The 21,316-nt window shown below is 34.0% G+C and overlaps 3 protein-coding genes across 3 annotated transcripts; all 3 read left to right on the forward strand.

Annotated features, from left to right (window-relative positions):
- Positions 1–4,408: 4,408 nt before the first annotated feature.
- On the forward strand, positions 4,409–6,899 carry LOC111996041 (beta-carotene isomerase D27, chloroplastic). Its single transcript, XM_065776442.1, has 6 exons — positions 4,409–5,066; positions 5,478–5,570; positions 5,892–5,953; positions 6,166–6,272; positions 6,524–6,619; positions 6,699–6,899. The coding sequence occupies exons 1-6, from the start codon at positions 4,677–4,679 to the stop codon at positions 6,746–6,748; spliced, it is 798 nt and encodes a 265-aa protein (XP_065632514.1). The 5' UTR covers positions 4,409–4,676; the 3' UTR covers positions 6,749–6,899.
- A 6,227-nt stretch (positions 6,900–13,126) lies between these two features.
- Positions 13,127–14,143, forward strand: LOC112029436 (beta-carotene isomerase D27, chloroplastic-like). The gene is made up of 4 exons (XM_065776426.1): positions 13,127–13,184; positions 13,397–13,503; positions 13,754–13,849; positions 13,929–14,143. The coding sequence occupies exons 2-4, from the start codon at positions 13,425–13,427 to the stop codon at positions 13,976–13,978; spliced, it is 225 nt and encodes a 74-aa protein (XP_065632498.1). The 5' UTR covers positions 13,127–13,184; positions 13,397–13,424; the 3' UTR covers positions 13,979–14,143.
- Positions 14,144–17,127: 2,984 nt separating this feature from the next.
- LOC112029433 (endoglucanase CX) lies at positions 17,128–19,673 on the forward strand. The gene is given in 12 exon segments (XM_024062116.2): positions 17,128–17,263; positions 17,266–17,388; positions 17,391–17,428; positions 17,599–17,808; positions 18,123–18,323; positions 18,413–18,473; positions 18,476–18,504; positions 18,577–18,589; positions 18,592–18,737; positions 18,819–18,930; positions 19,247–19,357; positions 19,510–19,673. Coding segments are annotated over 12 exon segments (1,260 nt in total). The 5' UTR covers positions 17,128–17,211.
- The last annotated feature ends 1,643 nt before the right edge of the window (positions 19,674–21,316 follow it).

Here is a 21,316-nt window from a genome sequence, read left to right on the forward strand (position 1 = left end):
GTTCAGAGGGTTCATTTGAACCCCCTGAGCTTAACGTGGAGCCGCCCATGCGTCACATAATAAATTTTGGCAAAAGTTGTGAAATTTTTTATATTTTTAAAATTTTTCTTTGGTCAATTGCATGTGACATGGATACAACATATGTCCACATGTCATTGCTGTGTTTTGTCCAATGCGCTCCAACACTACACATATGTTTTTTTTTTTTTTTTTAAGTGTATATTTTATATTCCTGCCGTATAGGCATTTAGTAGTATAAAAAAATGCAATTATTAAACTTGACAAATTTTACGACAAACTAAACATCTTTATTTAAATTACAATACGTGAAGTGTAAGGACTACATCCTTATTTGTTTTCCATTTATTTTTTAGATAATTGTTAAAATAACCACAAGTTTATTGTAATTTTACAAATGTCCAATTAATTTAAATAGCTGATGATATATATATATATATATATATGTTGGAGCATTTTAATATTAAATAATTAAAATGAATAAATGTTATAACATAAATGTTAAGATGTGGGAGTGAATCTGGAAGATGAGGAGTTAGTGAAAATGTTTAATCCCACATTGAAAAGGAGAGAGTCTATTTTATTCTTTTTAATTGTGGTGATTAATGGGCTAAAATGAATTGTCTCAGATATTAGGCTAAATACGTGCGCAGGGAGAAGGTGAAAAGTGGAGGTATCAAAATTGGAAATGAATCAGTCTCTTGGATCCTCCTATTTGACAGCCCATTCAGGGTAATTATCATATCCGTTGGTGAGTTATAATTTTAAAAATAAAATTATACATATTCCTTTTTTTCATTAACTAATTAAATGTGTGTATTTTTGGAGATTATTAACATGGCTCCTCCACTGGCTAGTGCCAGGGGTCGAGGGTGAGAAATTTCCTCTTTCTAGCCCAAAAACATCTTAGCCATCATAAATGCATGGTTTTGAAACCAGGACCAGACCGGGCGGTTTGACCGGGAAAACCAGGAACTGTAGACCGGTTCAACGGTCATGGAATAGAGGAAAATTAAAGAAAAATGCGGCTACTAGAATCCGAACTTGAGCTCTCACACCTTGTAAGCAAGACTGAAGCCATGACCAATGGACCAAGTGCTCATGGGAGCTAATATGCAATATTATTAAATTTACATGATTTATAGTTTCTAAACTTCTATCTCATCTTTCTCAACATATTAAATATTACTAAATTAACTTTTTATTTAAGAATAATACCTATGCAATTTATGAATTTATTTTAAAAGTCATTTTTAGTTAATTGAAATGATTTCTCTTAAAGGATTATTATAAAAATTTCTTTTTATGCTTATTTATGTTGTACTATTTTTTATTAACCTTATAATGTACTATTTTATGTATTTTGTTTCAATTTTTAAGATATTTTTAGTAAATTTTTTTTTAGTTAATTGAAATGATTTCTCTTAAAGGATTATTATAAAAATTTCTTTTTATGCTTATTTATGTTGTACTATTTTTTATTAACCTTATAATGTACTATTTTATGTATTTTGTTTCAATTTTTAAGATATTTTTAGTAAATTTTGCTAATATTTACAAATTTAATATATTTATTTATATTTAAATAATTATTAAATTAATTATGACGTCATCACTGTTCAACCCCGGTTCAACCTCAATTCGACCTTAAAAATCTTGAACTTCTCCCTTTTACAGTTCAATGAACGGTCTGGGTTTCAAAACCTTGCATAAATGTAGACCTTACATTTGATTCTCATACATGGAATTTACATTTATATGAAAAGGTATAGAACTCTTGGTGTATGAAATAAGTTTTCCATCCTAAGGGTCTTAAAGAAAAGCTTTCCCAAATACATTTGAAATAAAAAGATAAAAATGATATATTAATATATTTGAATTTCTATTTGTTTAAGCTCTTTAACTTCTTTGTTTTTCTCAAAAATAAATAAATAAATAAACTTATTTAGGTTACATTAATCAATAACCTGTGCAATACGCGGCAACATTTAATAAAATATGATTTTCTTTATTTCTTTATTATTTAATTTTTCCATAAAGACAAATATTACATATGTTATTGTCTTTTAATTTTGCCCATTTTAAACTAAAATTTTAGCTTTGCCACTAATTATATAATTATAAGAATTCTAGTGTGCGTTTGGTGGCGCTTATTATTTTGCTGCTAATTTATTAGTTTAAATGTGAGATAAAAAATGACTTTGAGCAAATAATGAAATTGTACTTTATATAATGTTGATGAATTTGTGAGAGTGCATGAAAGCCTTGAATAACAATCCTCTATTTCCAACTTGTGTTTTTCAATTTATTCTTGTTGTATAGTTATACTTTTTTTTTTCTTATAAAAAAGCCAAAGTTTGAAATAAAAATAAAAAATAAAAAATCAGACATACTATAATTTTTTATACAATATAAAAATTTTAATTTCTACCCTTGCCTCCTACACCTGATAAGCCTGATATTTATTGAGTAATCATCAGCCAAGAATATCAGACCTACTATAGTTGTTGAACATAAAGTAAAACCGTCTTAAATTCTTAATAAGACAAAAAGATTTTGTTCGAAAGCCTTTAATGCGACTTGGATGGGCCTCTTAATCTGGTTTGTGTCAATTGGAAGGCCTGGGAGTGATTGTATGCCTGTGGATTGGGGTGAGCTATCGGCGCACGAGCAAGCCCCAACAACAATCTTTTCATATTTCATTAATTTCGTATAATAACATTTAAAAATAACAAAAATATGTTCGGTAGAGTTGTGTTTACGGCAACTAATGGTGGAGCCTAGTCTTTATGGTAATACTCGACGAGTCCACTAAGTCCTAATCAATTTAATTAAATGATGTAACACTTTCTTCTCATAAAATAAAAAAAAAAAAAAAAATTGATGTAACACTTATATTAAATACAAATACGAAGAGATGCCTTGTTTTTCCTTGGGCTTGAACTTGTTGGACTGAACCTTGAAATGATTTGGTGAGTCAGAGATCCACCTTAGCAGCGTTAACATTGCTGAGCCCACATCAGTTTAGTCTGGACTCTGGACCAAAACAATGAACAAATGAATGGCTAATCAAAAACTACTACGACTTATTTGTAAGGTCCATCATCGATTACAAGTCAAGAGCTTTGTAATTTATTTAGTACCTCGTCGTGTTTATAAAGAATGTGTTTGTAAGGTCCATCTCAGATTATCAGCACTTTATTCCCAATTAATTTATAAAGAATGTAATTTTCCTAATTAATTTGGCAAAAAGTTCCTCCAACACATTAGATAGCCAAAAAAAAATGTTAATTTGACAAGCATTTGAACAATTGGGTGAAATAGCAAATTAATCGAATTAGAGTATTGATGGCAGAATTTGGTAGTTTAGAATGCACATATAAAGTTTCCATAGAAAGACACTTGTAAGAGCTGTATCAATTCATAAAATATACAAATTGTAGTCTACAATGATAGTGTTTTTTGCCGTGGGAAAATGACTTAAATCTTTTGTGCAGTCTGTGCTCAGTTGCAAGTAATACAAGCCTGGGTTGGACTTGGATTCCCATATCCCCCATTCACGAGAAATTATAGAATCCTCTAGTATACAAGTGATGTGGTCTACCATTCTATTAAAAAGCTTCCACTTATTTAAAATTGCTGAGTCAGTAATTAATTTCTGTTTAAAAATTTTTTCTAACTAACAATTTTAAACAGGTGGAAGTTTTTTAGTGGAATGATAGACCACATCACTTGTCTACCATGTGGATCTTATAATTTCTCCCCATTCACATGGTTTTATAGTTTATATAATTCAATCGTGGCATCTATTTTAGCCTCATATCCATCCTGATACTGTTGCCTAATTCTACTTCAGGATCACAAGTTTTTTGAGGCCAGCGTTAAATAGCTCTCATTCTCAAGCATCAATTTCAGCAATAAAATCTCCAAAATACCTGAATGTGCTTTGAAATTGATACATATAAATGAGGCCACTTTAGCCATTCCACAAAATTTAAGAAGAGGGGGGGGTGGGAATAGATAAAAGTGGCATGTATGGCCATAATTTGTCCTATGGAAACGAAGCAAACTCAACCAACCATATCCTCATTGGCCTTCCTGGATCCCCAGAAACTACATAAATCTTATTGAAGGTTAATAGTAAAAGGAACAAGGAGAATCCTTAAAAGTATAAACCTCAATGCAGTTTATGTGTTATGTGGTCTTCATTTTAGTACTCAGTTGAGAGCTTTAGTCTCATTTTTTTGGACAAAAATCAATACACTGAAAACTTGATGGTGGTCCTAAGCCTTCAAGTTGTCCAGTTTAGGCCTTCTCCTCCTCAACATTTTCCGTTGCATAGCAATAGACCAAGCAAAGGAAATATTATCCGATGTGGGATTGCAGAGTGGGGGGGGGGAATAGATAAAAGTGGCATGTATGGCCATAATTTGTCCTATGGAAACGAAGCAAACTCAACCAACCATATCCTCATTAGCCTTCCTGGATCCCCAGAAACTACATAAATCTTATTGAAGGTTAATAGTAAAAGGAACAAGGAGAATCCTTAAAAGTATAAACCTCAATGCAGTTTATGTGTTATGTGGTCTTCATTTTAGTACTCAGTTGAGAGCTTTAGTCTCATTTTTTTGGACAAAAATCAATACACTGAAAACTTGATGGTGGTCCTAAGCCTTCAAGTTGTCCAGTTTAGGCCTTCTCCTCCTCAACATTTTCCGTTGCATAGCAATAGACCAAGCAAAGGAAATATTATCCGATGTGGGATTGCAGAGCCATCAGGAGAGCCAGCTCCTTTAGGACAAAAAACAAAGTATAATGATGGGTTTTTTGAGAGGGCATTCATGACACTCTTTGCTAGGAAGATGGAGAAGTTTGCAGCTCCTGTAAAAGCTGGGACAGAAACTAAGAAGAATGGGTGGTGGGATCATGATTATGAGAGTTTTGTGGAAGTGTCTAAGAGAGTAATGCAAGGAAGGTCTCGCATGCAGCAACAGCAAGTGGTTCGTGAGGTGCTCTTGTCTATGCTCCCTCCAGGTGCGCCTGCTCAGGTGGATAATGAATAATGCTTATATTTTCAGTTCTCTCACTTGGTTTCAGTTGGTGTTTACATGTTTTTTTAAATGGTTTATGGTCAATAACACATAGAAGATACGGTAGTTGGCATAAAACAGGATTCTCTCCGTTTGTCTTGGAATAGTCCATTTCACGATTATAATTTTTTTTCCTGAATCTAATAATATTCTTCAGATTGTTGCGTCATATAAAATTTTAAATGAAGTTGACACTAGATGCAACTTTGACTTATTATGTTTAATCTATTCAAATAGAGATTATCATGGTTTGTCCTGGTATATCTGAAGTGCGAATGAGAGTATTATTTCTAATTAGAATTATTAAATTACTAAACCTTGTTACAACTCATATAAGATTTAGCTTGACTCCGTTTATTGTTGCTGTAGTTCAAGAAATTATTTCCTCCAACAAAGTGGGCTGCAGAATTCAATGCAGCATTGACAGTGCCCTTCTTCCAGTGGTTAGTTGGGCCATCTGAGGTAATTATGCTGCCACATTCTCTTATATATTCATAAACATGTATTCCTCAAGTGAGAATTCTCACAAATTTAGCAATGTGCACACTTATTCCCATTGGAAGAATTATACCATATAGAATATTAAAGTTTAGTTGTACATATCCAAGTTGATTTCCTTTTAAACTTGATACTAGAATTAAGGACACTTGTTTTTCATTCTTCACTTATCTGAATTACATGCATGTCCAGCTAGACATATGTCATCTTTTATTCTGAGATTTCTGTGCTGCTTCTTTTAGTTTTCTTTATTTTATATTAATTTGGTGAGCATGCATCCACTAGGTTGTGGAAGTAGAGGTAGATGGGGTGAAGCAACAGAGTGGAGTTCTTATAAAGAAGTGCAGGTAAAATCAAAATTCTAAGAAATACTTTAACTTTCATTTTACATTAAACATTGAAAATAGAAGGTTCCAAGTTTCCTTTCTTTCGATCCTTTCTGGCAGCAGTCAAATGAAGCAGCATTCTTAAAGGAGAAGAAATCATTATTAGAAGATCTTATCATATAGAATAAAAAACTAACAATGATTTTCCAATTTTGACATCCTTCCCCACCAAGGTATCTGGAGAACAGCGGGTGTGTAGGAATGTGCGTGAACATGTGCAAGTTTCCTACTCAAGATTTCTTCACCAATGAATTTGGGCTTCCATTAACCATGATACCAAGTATGTCACCTTATATCTTTGGTCTAATGATTGGTCAGAAAATTTTCCTTTTCTATTGAAATCCTATAAAGAGATCTATTGTTCTGTAGTAAATATCAGTTTCTATGGTCTCAAATACATGTTGGTGAAAACTGTATCTCAATAATCATTCATCACTCCCACCCACACCCAAAGAAGAAAAAAATAATTGTGTTCTGGATTATTTAGGCAGATTCTTACTTAATGTATCCACTTTTCCATGTTCATCTCAGATTTTGAAGATATGAGTTGCGAAATGGTGTACGGCCAAGTTCCACCTCCATTTGAAGAGGATCCTGTGTCCAAACAGCCTTGTTATGCAGATATCTGTAAGTTTGTAAAATTTCTATTATGTAGTCCATGGACATTTAACATTTTTCTGTTTCCTAACTATAGCAACATTTGCAGGCTCCATCTCAAATCCCAGCTCCAGTGTTTGTCCTAAACTACAAGCCTGAGACTGATATGTCACTCTTTTTGATATCTCCTATTGGAGAATTAGATATTTCACTCTTTTTTGTGATTTCACTGTACAGATATTGTGTTCTTGGTTTGTATTCAAGAGACATTTATGATATACATACACTGTCACAGGGGTGATTGTGCCCTTCCATCAATTAACAAATTGTACAAGTTTTCTCCCATATATCAGAGAAAAGTAAGAATTAAAAATGGTAGCACCAAACACATTCAAATTTAATTAGGTTTAATAATACTTCTATACTTATGCTCTTTCCTAGACAATAGATACGAAATCCTGTATTTAGAGCCAGAGGACTCATCATATGAACATAAATTTATTAGACAGCTTCTAATCAATATTCAAAACTAAAGAAATGGCAGTGAGACCTGTATTTGTCAAGGCTTTACAATGCCTTAATCTAGAGAATATTAAGGTGAAATATACAAAGTACTCTACTCAATATAGACAGTAGCTAAGTGAGTTCTCTTGATGCTGCTGGAGGAAAATTCATCTCATTGAAGTTAGAATTCTATGCAATGAGTTTCTGTTTTCCACAGCATGAGATAAGGAAGTTCATTAGTATGCTACAAATAGTATTAACGTCTTCTTGAAATAGTTCTAGCAATTTCTTTGTCATATTGTCGTACCTTTGCTTGAGTAGTTTCCTTAAAGGTGCATACATACATAGTTGATTGGAGAAGAATGAATGGAGTAGAACCACTACCAAGCACATAGCTATTAAGTTTCAAAACACTGGATAGTCAACATCTCTCTCCTCCTCTGTCCCCAAATTGCTAAATTCTGTTTGTCTAATGTCAATATACTTCCCTACAAAATTGGGGAACTAAAGTGATGAAATGCCCAAGACTGCTGACTTGTTAGTAGTTACTGGTCCAGTACCAGCAACACATGATTCTTGATGTGGTGTTGATATAGTAGGCAAATCATATCTTTAGCTATCTGTGAAATTGAAGGGGATATACAAATTTTTTTCTTTTTTGGCAGAATGCAAGGGAAGTACAATAGATGCAGGAAGCGGCCTGCCTTTTACTGTTGATGCATGGAAAATATTTTGGCTCTTCTTCAGTCCAAAGATGTAGGGGACATTCAAATGTGCAAGAAGGCAACTCTAGCATTAAGAAAAAAATTCCTGTCTTTTGTCCGGAAAGGTAGGGGTCATTCAAACTTGCAAGAAGGCAATTTTAACATTAAGAAACAAACATTTTTTTGGCAGTTGCATTGGTCAGTAAAAGACAAAATTATTATAGGAATAAATTCACCAAGCAAGCAAAACCAAAACCCATCAGATAAGGAACTTCAATGATATAATAATGCTGAAAGTATCTTCAAGGATAATATCTCCATTTTAGGTCTCATATTCTTCATTGAATTTTTTTCAAATTTGTCTGATGTTTTTCGGCCTTTTGTTAATCGAATATTTCAAAAACAAATTCTAAGCCAACAAGTAACAAACTTATGATTTCAAATCTATTGCTGCGAAGAGAAACAAATATGTATTGCTCAAAGCAGTATCTTTTTCTTTAGCCAAAAACAATCCCTCAGAATTTTCATAAAACAACAGAAGTCATTACACTGCTAGTCTCTCAAGTGCATTTTATATATGAACAATGAACCATAAAATCAACATATTTGATCATCTTACGATTTTATTCCTTTTATTGATGAGTTATAATGATAAGGGGGCATTTAGTTCGCTATGATGTACCATTGATGTGATGCACATTACAATGATATGATATTAAGATTTTTTTTTTTTTTTTTTTAACATTACCATAATCTAAAATTACAAAATATATCACATCATTTTAATCTCATCATCTTCCTAAATAATGTAATGTTATATTCTTGTATTAAGATTACATTAATGTAAGATTACAATAATGTATTACGGTGTAATATGACATCATGGCGAACTATACGCCCCTAAGTTATACACACATCCTATGAGTCTTAAACCTGCTATCTCAATTTCCACCTTACTGATACACGAAGAGTTATAACTCATTGGTCACAATCTGAATTCTACCATATCGAATCAAATGGAATTCACATGTGAAATATTTCTACTACCAAAGTCATCAATGAAGAAAGCAACCAAGGGTCACTGCCATCACGGCCACTATGATACTGCATGTTTTTCAAAACAAAATCCTATTTTGGCTACTCATGGTCTTCCAAAAGTCCAAAAATCATGCCGCACCTTTCTGACTCTCTCATGAAATTGCAAATAAGATTATGGTATTTTTTTTCCACCGAAAGAATTGTAAAATACTTGACCATCCTTGTGATAATATAGTATTCTCAATAAACCTAGTCACATGGATCAATAAATAAATAAACCTAGTCACATGATATAAGGAACTGTGTTTGTTCTCTCTCTCTCTCTCTCTCTCTCTCTCTCTCTCTCTCTAGTGGCGCTTTAACTAGAAAAAACTGTGCATTCATGTTGTTTTATAACCTCTTCCACCTCTTCTCACAGTTTCGACTTTTTTGCCTTGGCGGCCCATGTGATTCACTTTTCTACGTATCCGTGACTTAAGTTGCACTGGACAAAATATGTTTGTCCAAAATTCAATACCATACTGCGCCTTAAATTATGGCATCCAATGTTCAAGCAGTTCGTAGAAGACTTTTGATTGAATCTTTCTCTGTGCAAAACCCTGAAAAAATGATATTACAGGGTACACTATTTTTTAAAAAAATTTATATTCACAAGACATGACTTGTATTGATTGATGCATAATAAAAATGATATCAACCATAGACATACAAGAAAATAATATTGTTTCAATCACAATACGTTAGGTCCGAAATTGTGAAAAAAAGTTACGAAAATAATTGTGTCTCTAACGTTACTCGATGATTATATTCTCTACCATATCCTTTTGTCATTTTGTGAGTCATGTCCTTAGACTTCAGTTTCTTATATCCAATAGTGAAGATAAAGTTTGTTTGTTGTCCCCTCAATTAAATGTCCGGTTCAGCGCAGTTGATCCCGTGATAAAGCATGAGACAAATGCACTTTCAACGACCAACGAACATCCTAACTTCCCTCTTCTTGTTTTTTTTTTTTTTTTTTTTTTTTTTTGATACCAAGTATGTCACCTTATATCTTTGGTCTAATGATTGGTCAGAAAATTTTCCTTTTCTATTGAAATCCTATAAAGAGATCTATTGTTCTGTAGTAAATATCAGTTTCTATGGTCTCAAATACATGTTGGTGAAAACTGTATCTCAATAATCATTCATCACTCCCACCCACACCCAAAGAAGAAAAAATAATTGTGTTCTGGATTATTTAGGCAGATTCTTACTTAATGTATCCACTTTTCCATGTTCATCTCAGATTTTGAAGATATGAGTTGCGAAATGGTGTACGGCCAAGTTCCACCCCAATTTGAAGAGGATCCTGTGTCCAAACAGCCTTGTTATGCAGATATCTGTAAGTTTGTAAAATTTCTATTATGTAGTCCATGGACATTTAACATTTTTCTGTTTCCTAACTATAGCAACATTTGCAGGCTCCATCTCAAATCCTAGCTCCAGTGTTTGTCCTAAACTACAAGCCTGAGACTGATATGTCACTCTTTTTGATATCTCCTATTGGAGAATTAGATATTTCACTCTTTTTGTGATTTCACTGTACAGATATTGTGTTCTTGGTTTGTATTCAAGAGACATTTATGATATACATACACTGTCGCAGGGGTGATTGTGCCCTTCCATCAATTAACAAATTGTACAAGTTTTCTCCCATATATCAGAGAAAAGTAAGAATTAAAAATGGTAGCGCCCAACACATTCAAATTTAATTAGGTTTAATAATACTTCTATACTTATGCTCTTTCCTAGACGATAGATAGGAAATCCTGTATTTAGAGCCAGAGGACTCATCATATGAACATAAATTTATCAGACAGCTTCTAATCAATATACAAAACTAAAGAAATGGCAGTGAGACCTGTATTTGTCAAGGCTTTACAATGCCTTAATCTAGAGAATGTTTAGTTGAAATATACAAAGTACTCTACTCAAGATAGACAGTAGCTAAGTGAGTTCTCTTGATGCTGCTGGAGGAAAATTCATCTCATTGAAGTTAGAATTCTATGCAATGAGTTTCTGTTTTCCACAGCATGAGATAAGGAAGTTCATTAGTATGCTACAAATAGTATTAACGTCTTCTTGAAATAGTTCTAGCAATTTCTTTGTCATATTGTCGTACCTTTGCTTGAGTAGTTTCCTTAAAGGTGCATACATACATAGTTGATTGGAGAAGAATGAATGGAGTAACCACTACCAAGCACATAGCTATTAAGTTTCAAAACACTGGATAGTCAACATCTTTCTCCTCCTCTATCCCCAAATTGCTAAATTCTGTTTGTCTAATGTCAATGTACTTCCCTACAAAATTGGGGAACTAAAGTGATTAAATGCCGAAGACTGCTGACTTGTTAGTAGTTACTGGTCCAGTACCAGCAACACATGATTCTTGATGTGGTGTTGATATAGTGGGCAAATCATATCTTTAGCTATCTGTGAAATTGAAGGGGATATACAAATTTTTTTCTTTTTTGGCTGAATGCAAGGGAAGTACAATAGATGCAGGAAGCGGCCTGCCTTTTACCGTTGATGCATGGAAAATATTTCTGCAGTCCAAAGATGTAGGGGACATTCAAATGTGCAAGAAGGCAACTCTAGCATTAAGAAAAAAATTCCTGTCTTTTGTCCGGAAAGGTAGGGGTCATTCAAACTTGCAAGGAGGCAATTTTTACATTAAGAAACAAACATTTTTTTGGCAGTTGCATTGGTCGGTAAAAGACAAAATTATTATAGGAATAAATTCACCAAGCAAGCAAAACCAAAACCCATCAGATAAGGAACTTCAATGATATAATAATGCTGAAAGTATTATTATATCTCCATTTTAGGTCTCAAATTCTTCATTGAATTTTTTCAAATTTGTCTGATGTTTTTCGGCCTTTTGTTAATCGAATATTTCAAAAACAAATTCTAAGCCAACAAGTAACAAACTTATGATTTCAAATCTATTGCTGCAAATAGAAACAAATATGTATTGCTCAAAGCAGTATCTTTTTCTTCAGCCAAAAACAATTCCTCAGAATTTTCATAAAACAACAGAAGTCATTACACTACTAGTCTCTCAAGTGCATCTTATATATGAACAATGAACCATAAAATCAACATATTTGATCGTCTTACAATTTTATTCCTTTTATTGATGAGTTATAATGATAAGGAAGCGTTTAGTTCGCTGTGATGTACCATTGATGTGATGAACATTACAATGATGTGACATTAAGATTTTTGGTTTATTTTATTTTTTTTAACATTACCATAATTTAAAATTACAAAATATATCACATCATTTTAATTTCATCACCTTCCTAAATAAAGTAATGTTGTATTCTTGTATTGAGATTACATTAATATAAGATTACAATAATGTATTATGGTGTAATATGACATCATGGCGAACCATACGCCCCTAAGTTATACACACATCCTATGAGTCTTAAACCTGCGATCTCAATTTCCACCTTACTGATACACGAAGAGTTATAACTCATTGGTCACAATCTGAATTCTACCATATCGAATCAAATGGAATTCACATGTGAAATATTTCTACTACCAAAGTCAGCAATGAAGAAAGCAACCAAGGGTCACTGCCATCACGGCCACTATGATACTGCATGTTTTTCAAAACGAAATCCTATTTTGGCTACTCATGGTCTTCCAAAAGTCCAAAAATCATGCCGCACCTTTCTGACTCTCTCATGAAATTGCAAATAAGATTATGGTATTTTTTTTCCACCGAAAGAATTGTAAAATACTTGACCATCCTTGTGATAATATAGTATACTCAATAAACCTAGTCACATGGATCAAAAAATAAATAAATAAACCTAGTCACATGATATAAGGAACTGTGTTTGTTCTCTCTCTCTCTCTCTCTCTAGTGGCGCTTTAACTAGAAAAAACTGTGCATTCATGTTGTTTTATAACCTCTTCCACCTCTTCTCACAGTTTCGACTTTTTTGCCTTGGCGGCCCATGTGATTCACTTTTCTACGTATCCGTGACTTAAGTTGTAATGGACAAAATATGTTTGTCCAAAATTCAATACCATACTGCGCCTTAAATTATGGCATCCAATGTTCAAGCAGTTTGTAGAAGACTTTTGATTGAATCTTTCTCTGTGCAAAACCCTGAAAAAAATGAAGAGAATTAACTATAACTACAGGGTACACTTTTTTTTTTTTAATTTATATTCACAATTATTGACANTCTTTATTTTATATTAATTTGGTGAGCATGCATCCACTAGGTTGTGGAAGTAGAGGTAGATGGGGTGAAGCAACAGAGTGGAGTTCTTATAAAGAAGTGCAGGTAAAATCAAAATTCTAAGAAATACTTTAACTTTCATTTTACATTAAACATTGAAAATAGAAGGTTCCAAGTTTCCTTTCTTTCGATCCTTTCTGGCAGCAGTCAAATGAAGCAGCATTCTTAAAGGAAAAGAAATCATTATTAGAAGATCTTATCATATAGAATAAAAAACTAACAATGATTTTCCAATTTTGACATCCTTCCCCACCAAGGTATCTGGAGAACAGCGGGTGTGTAGGAATGTGCGTGAACATGTGCAAGTTTCCTACTCAAGATTTCTTCACCAATGAATTTGGGCTTCCATTAACCATGATACCAAGTATGTCACCTTATATCTTTGGTCTAATGATTGGTCAGAAAATTTTCCTTTTCTATTGAAATCCTATAAAGAGATCTATTGTTCTGTAGTAAATATCAGTTTCTATGGTCTCAAATACATGTTGGTGAAAACTGTATCTCAATAATCATTCATCACTCCCACCCACACCCAAAGAAGAAAAAATAATTGTGTTCTGGATTATTTAGGCAGATTCTTACTTAATGTATCCACTTTTCCATGTTCATCTCAGATTTTGAAGATATGAGTTGCGAAATGGTGTACGGCCAAGTTCCACCCCAATTTGAAGAGGATCCTGTGTCCAAACAGCCTTGTTATGCAGATATCTGTAAGTTTGTAAAATTTCTATTATGTAGTCCATGGACATTTAACATTTTTCTGTTTCCTAACTATAGCAACATTTGCAGGCTCCATCTCAAATCCTAGCTCCAGTGTTTGTCCTAAACTACAAGCCTGAGACTGATATGTCACTCTTTTTGATATCTCCTATTGGAGAATTAGATATTTCACTCTTTTTGTGATTTCACTGTACAGATATTGTGTTCTTGGTTTGTATTCAAGAGACATTTATGATATACATACACTGTCGCAGGGGTGATTGTGCCCTTCCATCAATTAACAAATTGTACAAGTTTTCTCCCATATATCAGAGAAAAGTAAGAATTAAAAATGGTAGCGCCCAACACATTCAAATTTAATTAGGTTTAATAATACTTCTATACTTATGCTCTTTCCTAGACGATAGATAGGAAATCCTGTATTTAGAGCCAGAGGACTCATCATATGAACATAAATTTATCAGACAGCTTCTAATCAATATACAAAACTAAAGAAATGGCAGTGAGACCTGTATTTGTCAAGGCTTTACAATGCCTTAATCTAGAGAATGTTTAGTTGAAATATACAAAGTACTCTACTCAAGATAGACAGTAGCTAAGTGAGTTCTCTTGATGCTGCTGGAGGAAAATTCATCTCATTGAAGTTAGAATTCTATGCAATGAGTTTCTGTTTTCCACAGCATGAGATAAGGAAGTTCATTAGTATGCTACAAATAGTATTAACGTCTTCTTGAAATAGTTCTAGCAATTTCTTTGTCATATTGTCGTACCTTTGCTTGAGTAGTTTCCTTAAAGGTGCATACATACATAGTTGATTGGAGAAGAATGAATGGAGTAACCACTACCAAGCACATAGCTATTAAGTTTCAAAACACTGGATAGTCAACATCTTTCTCCTCCTCTATCCCCAAATTGCTAAATTCTGTTTGTCTAATGTCAATGTACTTCCCTACAAAATTGGGGAACTAAAGTGATTAAATGCCGAAGACTGCTGACTTGTTAGTAGTTACTGGTCCAGTACCAGCAACACATGATTCTTGATGTGGTGTTGATATAGTGGGCAAATCATATCTTTAGCTATCTGTGAAATTGAAGGGGATATACAAATTTTTTTCTTTTTTGGCTGAATGCAAGGGAAGTACAATAGATGCAGGAAGCGGCCTGCCTTTTACCGTTGATGCATGGAAAATATTTCTGCAGTCCAAAGATGTAGGGGACATTCAAATGTGCAAGAAGGCAACTCTAGCATTAAGAAAAAAATTCCTGTCTTTTGTCCGGAAAGGTAGGGGTCATTCAAACTTGCAAGGAGGCAATTTTTACATTAAGAAACAAACATTTTTTTGGCAGTTGCATTGGTCGGTAAAAGACAAAATTATTATAGGAATAAATTCACCAAGCAAGCAAAACCAAAACCCATCAGATAAGGAACTTCAATGATATAATAATGCTGAAAGTATTATTATATCTCCATTTTAGGTCTCAAATTCTTCATTGAATTTTTTCAAATTTGTCTGATGTTTTTCGGCCTTTTGTTAATCGAATATTTCAAAAACAAATTCTAAGCCAACAAGTAACAAACTTATGATTTCAAATCTATTGCTGCAAATAGAAACAAATATGTATTGCTCAAAGCAGTATCTTTTTCTTCAGCCAAAAACAATTCCTCAGAATTTTCATAAAACAACAGAAGTCATTACACTACTAGTCTCTCAAGTGCATCTTATATATGAACAATGAACCATAAAATCAACATATTTGATCGTCTTACAATTTTATTCCTTTTATTGATGAGTTATAATGATAAGGAAGCGTTTAGTTCGCTGTGATGTACCATTGATGTGATGAACATTACAATGATGTGACATTAAGATTTTTGGTTTATTTTATTTTTTTTAACATTACCATAATTTAAAATTACAAAATATATCACATCATTTTAATTTCATCACCTTCCTAAATAAAGTAATGTTGTATTCTTGTATTGAGATTACATTAATATAAGATTACAATAATGTATTATGGTGTAATATGACATCATGGCGAACCATACGCCCCTAAGTTATACACACATCCTATGAGTCTTAAACCTGCGATCTCAATTTCCACCTTACTGATACACGAAGAGTTATAACTCATTGGTCACAATCTGAATTCTACCATATCGAATCAAATGGAATTCACATGTGAAATATTTCTACTACCAAAGTCAGCAATGAAGAAAGCAACCAAGGGTCACTGCCATCACGGCCACTATGATACTGCATGTTTTTCAAAACGAAATCCTATTTTGGCTACTCATGGTCTTCCAAAAGTCCAAAAATCATGCCGCACCTTTCTGACTCTCTCATGAAATTGCAAATAAGATTATGGTATTTTTTTTCCACCGAAAGAATTGTAAAATACTTGACCATCCTTGTGATAATATAGTATACTCAATAAACCTAGTCACATGGATCAAAAAATAAATAAATAAACCTAGTCACATGATATAAGGAACTGTGTTTGTTCTCTCTCTCTCTCTCTCTCTAGTGGCGCTTTAACTAGAAAAAACTGTGCATTCATGTTGTTTTATAACCTCTTCCACCTCTTCTCACAGTTTCGACTTTTTTGCCTTGGCGGCCCATGTGATTCACTTTTCTACGTATCCGTGACTTAAGTTGCACTGGACAAAATATGTTTGTCCAAAATTCAATACCATACTGCGCCTTAAATTATGGCATCCAATGTTCAAGCAGTTCGTAGAAGACTTTTGATTGAATCTTTCTCTGTGCAAAACCCTGAAAAAATGATATTACAGGGTACACTATTTTTTAAAAAAATTTATATTCACAAGACATGACTTGTATTGATTGATGCATAATAAAAAATATCAACAGTAGACACACAAGAAAATAATATTGTTTCAATCACAATACGTAGGTCCGAAATTGGAAAAAAAGTTACGAAAATAATTGTGTCTCTAACGTTACCGATGATTATATTCTCTACCATATCCTTTTGTCATTTTGTGAGTCATGTCTTTAGCTTCAGTTTCTTATATCCAATAGTGAAGATAAAGTTTGTTTGGTGTCCCCTCAATTAAATGTCCGGTTCAGCGCAGTTGATCCCGTGATAAAGCATGAGACAAATGCACTTTCAACGACCAACGAACATCCTAACTTCCCTCTTCTTGTTTTTTTTTTTTTTTTTTTTTTTTCTTTTTTTTAATTGTATTTTTTGCTAAACTTCCCGCTTTACCTTGGCCTATAAATTTCAGCCCTATCTCAAATTTTTTTTTCAAGCCACTAGTCTCTTAAACCACCAGCATTAGAGTAGACCATTGAGGCTTTAAGGATTAAGCAAAGAAAAATATATGGCTTCTGCCACCACATTTACCATGATGATGCACATTCTGTGCTTAACTCTTTTTTCCCTCAGTTATTTTGCTCTGCCTTCACTTCTCAAGATTACTCTAACGCTCTTGAGAAATCCATCCTCTTCTTTGAGGGACAGAGGTCTGGAAAATTGCCTTCAAACCAAAGGCTCACATGGAGGGCGATTCCGGGCAGTCGGATGGCTCTTCTTATCATGTAACAATAATTCTACTTTGGTTTGTCATTGTTGAATTTAAAATAACTACCAATACTTGTTCCAGTCTCCGCAGAAGTGGGAGTTTTGTGCATGGGTATAACTTTATATTTTTTTAGTATGTACCATAAACAAATGACTGAATGTTTTCTTGCTTGTGGATATATTTCAGGTGGACCTAGTAGGAGGTTATTATGATGCAGGAGATAATGTCAAGTTTGGACTACCAATGGCCTTCACCACTACATTATTAGCATGGAGTGTGATTGAGTTTGGTAGCTCAATGCACAACCAGATAGAGAATGCCAGAGCTGCCATCAAATGGAGTACTGATTATCTTTTAAAAGCAGCCACTGCAGCCCCTAACACCTTATATGTCCAAGTGAGCAAAAGCAACACGCTCTTAAGCACCAACAAAGAATATGGTTAATTTAACAAAACGGTGTAAAATATATCAAACATAATTATATACTTTAGATGCTGTATACAAACTCAAACCAAGGGTGAATCCTAACATTACAGTTAATGCTAGTTGGCACAATGGAAGTATACAATTTGACATGACATAAATAGATTTTTTACCACATCAAAGCATGGCAAAAAGGAACATAATAAAAGAGATAACCTTAACTACATCATTCTTAGTTTTGAAGAAAAGGGCTCAAAAGCTTTATGGCTTGGTGCTGAATGGCGCAGGTGGGAGATCCAAACATGGATCATCGGTGCTGGGAGAGGCCTGAAGATATGGACACGCCACGAAACGTTTATAAGGTATCTGATCAAAACCCAGGGTCTGATGTAGCAGCAGAGACAGCCGCTGCACTGGCTGCAGCTTCAATAGTCTTCAAAGATTCTGACCCTTCTTACTCGGCAAAATTGCTTCATACAGCCATGAAGGTAAATATCGGACAAATTGCATTCATTGTTTACCAGTTCTCTGTTTCATCAACTTAATTAACAAGCAATTGCTCTTCACAATGATGCAGGTATTTGATTTTGCAGATAGGCATAGAGGTTCTTACAGTGACTCTCTCAATTCAGTTGTCTGCCATTTTACTGTTCTTACTCAGGCTACCATGTAAGATTATTACATTTGCTTCTAGCTTTGTTTATACTTCGCCAAGTTCTTGACCCCAGTTTTATCAATTAGGATGAGCTTCTCTGGGTGCTTCATGGATTCATAGAGCCTCACAGAACAGCTCATACTTGGATTACATTCAGTCCAATGGCCACACTTTGGGCGCCGATGATGATGACTATTCCTTCAGTTGGGATGACAAGCGACCTGGGACCAAAGTTCTACTTTCCAAGGTCTTATTCCAAACTCAGCTCATGGTACTACTGCACTATTTTCAAGGTCTTAAAAATAACCTTTGTTGGAACTCTCCACAGGGTTTTCTAGAGAAAACTACTAAAGAATTTCAGATATACAAAGCACACTCAGACAATTACATATGCTCCCTAATTCCAGGAACATCAAGTTTCCAGGCGCAATATACCCCTGGTGAGCTACCTCCTTCCCTTTCTCCTCTTTTGCCATATTGAAATGCCAATGGTATGGGTGCAGCTCCTTTGTCCAAACAACAATTACAGCACTTTACACCACAGTACAGGGAGGCCAGTCATCATCTCAACAATTACAGCACTTTACCCCAAAATTTTTTTGGTGTGGCTGATTCCCAATTGTCATCATCTTGATAAAGATGATAATTTCTTCTTTTACGGTGACTCCCCATGCTGTGATGTGAAGTAAAACAAATTTCCCCGGCAGGGAGACGCACCTCAATGGTAAAATGGTTGCCTAATACTTGAATTTTCAGGGGGACTGCTCTACAAAGCAAGTGAGAGCAATCTGCAGTATGTTACCTCCACAGCTTTCCTCCTCCTGACATATGCCAAGTATCTTAGCTCCAATGGAGGAGTTGCCACGTGTTTTTTTTTTTTTTTTTTTTTTTTAAGCTGTGGTTTGATGGGTTTGGTTCCAACGAAGGTGGGTGGGTTCAGATGGGCTAGGCTATGATGATGACGACTATGAAGATGGTGGGTTTGGAATCTGGGTTAACTTGGATTATGAAGGTTTTAGGTTTGGATGTGGGTGTGGGTGAGGGTGTGGAGGCGGTGGATTTGTCGGGGTTTGTGGTTGAGGTGGTGGTGGTGGTGGGGCTTCCGATTTGGTGTTGGTGGGCTATGGGTTGTGGGTCAAGGTTTTGGGTCGGCGGCATTGTGGGTCGAGGTTGGTTGCGGTAGCGTTGTGGGTTTTGGTCTGGTGGTTACTTGAGTTTGTTTGTTGATGGATTGGTTGGGTTGGGGTTTTGGGTTGGTGATTGGTTGAGGTAGTTGATGGGTGGCGGAGGATTTAGCTGGGGTTTGGCTGGATTTGTTTAGGTTGGGGTTTGGTTGGGATTTGTTTGGGTTGTGAAGGATTTGGCTAGGATTTGATGGGTTGTTTGGGTTGGGGTTATGATTGTTTGTTGTGGAATTTGGCTGGATTTGTTTGGGTTTGCTTTGAGTTGTGTTTTTGGTTGTGGAGGATGTGGTGGTTGTGTGGTGGTGGCTGTTGGTTGTTGGCAGCATTTGTGATGGCTGTTGGTTGTGTTGATGAGCTGTAAATATTATTTTAATGTGTAATAAATATTATTTTAATGTATAAAATTGAATGATAAAACATTTGATAAATGGGATATTGTAAGATGATGTGGTAAAATAATAAGTTAGGCTCTTGGTGTGGTAAAATGGCATAATTTTTGCAACAGCTCCTACGAATGCTCTTACACCAAAGCAAACTAAGAAGTACTAGAATCCACTATCCAGCATATCTTTAGCCACCCATTTTGGTTTGGAATCTTGGATTCATTTTCCTTATCAGCCACTTCCCAGTTTCCCAGTTTTTCCACAAAGCTAGCCACCCCATTTTCCCTATCCTACCCCCAACTGACAAAACCCTTTCATTTTGGTAACACTATAAGTCCGTCTCAAACGGTACCCTGTTTAGTAATCATGCCAAAAAAAAACACACACACACACACACACACTCGGTAAAAAAAAAAAAACACAGTTGTGTTCTTATTTTTTGTTCAAATTCTATTTTAGTCTCTTAATTTTAAGTAAATTACAACTTAGTCCTAAAAATGTTAAATTTCGTTTTCCTTTTTTTTTTTTTTTTTTTTTTTTTTTTTTAAGGATCGTTTTTCCATCCTTAATTCCATATGTCTTCAAATCATATACTATACTATATAATAAAAATTGGGCTTAAAAGTAGTAATTACGCCAAGTGGCTGCATAGAATTGTAGCAATTTAAAATCAATTTGTTAGATAGACACAAATTCTTAATTGTTCTTATCAACTTTTCCTCTATTTATCTTTGGATAGACACAAAGCATCTTAATGTTGATATCAATTTTTTTTTCCTTCACGTTATGAATAATAATCTACAAAATTTTCATTTTTTTTTAATATACGATTTTATCCCAAAAAAAGAAAAGAAAAAAAGAAATTCAAGTCTGGCAAAAGAGATATTTTTGGATAGACTCAAGCCCAGTAACTAAGAGTTTTTTTTTTTTTTTTGGTGGATAAAATCCAAGAGAACTTAAAAAAAAAAATATATATATATATATATATATACTTTAAAGAAAGAATAAACCTTTTTAGCTAAGTTTCAAAAGATATAAAAATCTATTTCAACTAAAATTCTATTTTAACTAAAACTAAAAGTTTCGTTATCCGGTAAGTGTGTGTATATATATATACACACCCTTAGGTTCATAATATAAGCAAATCTAAGTTTCAAATCTTAGATTTGTTACAAGCTCTGTTTCTTTTCTTTTTCTTTTTATCCATTTTGTTCATCATTTGATTTATTGAGATTCATAAAAAAAGGATTTTATGAAAC

The sequence above is a fragment of the Quercus suber genome, unplaced genomic scaffold (genome assembly GCF_002906115.3).
Source record: "Quercus suber isolate HL8 unplaced genomic scaffold, Cork oak 2.0 scaffold_133, whole genome shotgun sequence".
NCBI lineage: Eukaryota > Viridiplantae > Streptophyta > Magnoliopsida > Fagales > Fagaceae > Quercus > Quercus suber.

What these genes read in the sequence shown, in the direction of transcription:
- LOC112029436 (XM_065776426.1), top strand. Translation starts at nt 13,425, where the DNA reads ATGTGCGTGAACATGTGCAAGTTTCCTACTCAAGATTTCTTCACCAAT. An exon ending in TCCATTAACCATGATACCAA is followed by an intron (nt 13,504 to 13,753) that starts GTATGTCACCTT and finishes TGTTCATCTCAG; the next exon opens with ATTTTGAAGATATGAGTTGC. An exon ending in GCCTTGTTATGCAGATATCT is followed by an intron (nt 13,850 to 13,928) that starts GTAAGTTTGTAA and finishes CAACATTTGCAG; the next exon opens with GCTCCATCTCAAATCCTAGC.
- LOC111996041 (XM_065776442.1), top strand. Translation starts at nt 4,677, where the DNA reads ATGGTGGTCCTAAGCCTTCAAGTTGTCCAGTTTAGGCCTTCTCCTCCT. An exon ending in CTCCAGGTGCGCCTGCTCAG is followed by an intron (nt 5,067 to 5,477) that starts GTGGATAATGAA and finishes TTGTTGCTGTAG; the next exon opens with TTCAAGAAATTATTTCCTCC. An exon ending in GCCTTGTTATGCAGATATCT is followed by an intron (nt 6,620 to 6,698) that starts GTAAGTTTGTAA and finishes CAACATTTGCAG; the next exon opens with GCTCCATCTCAAATCCCAGC.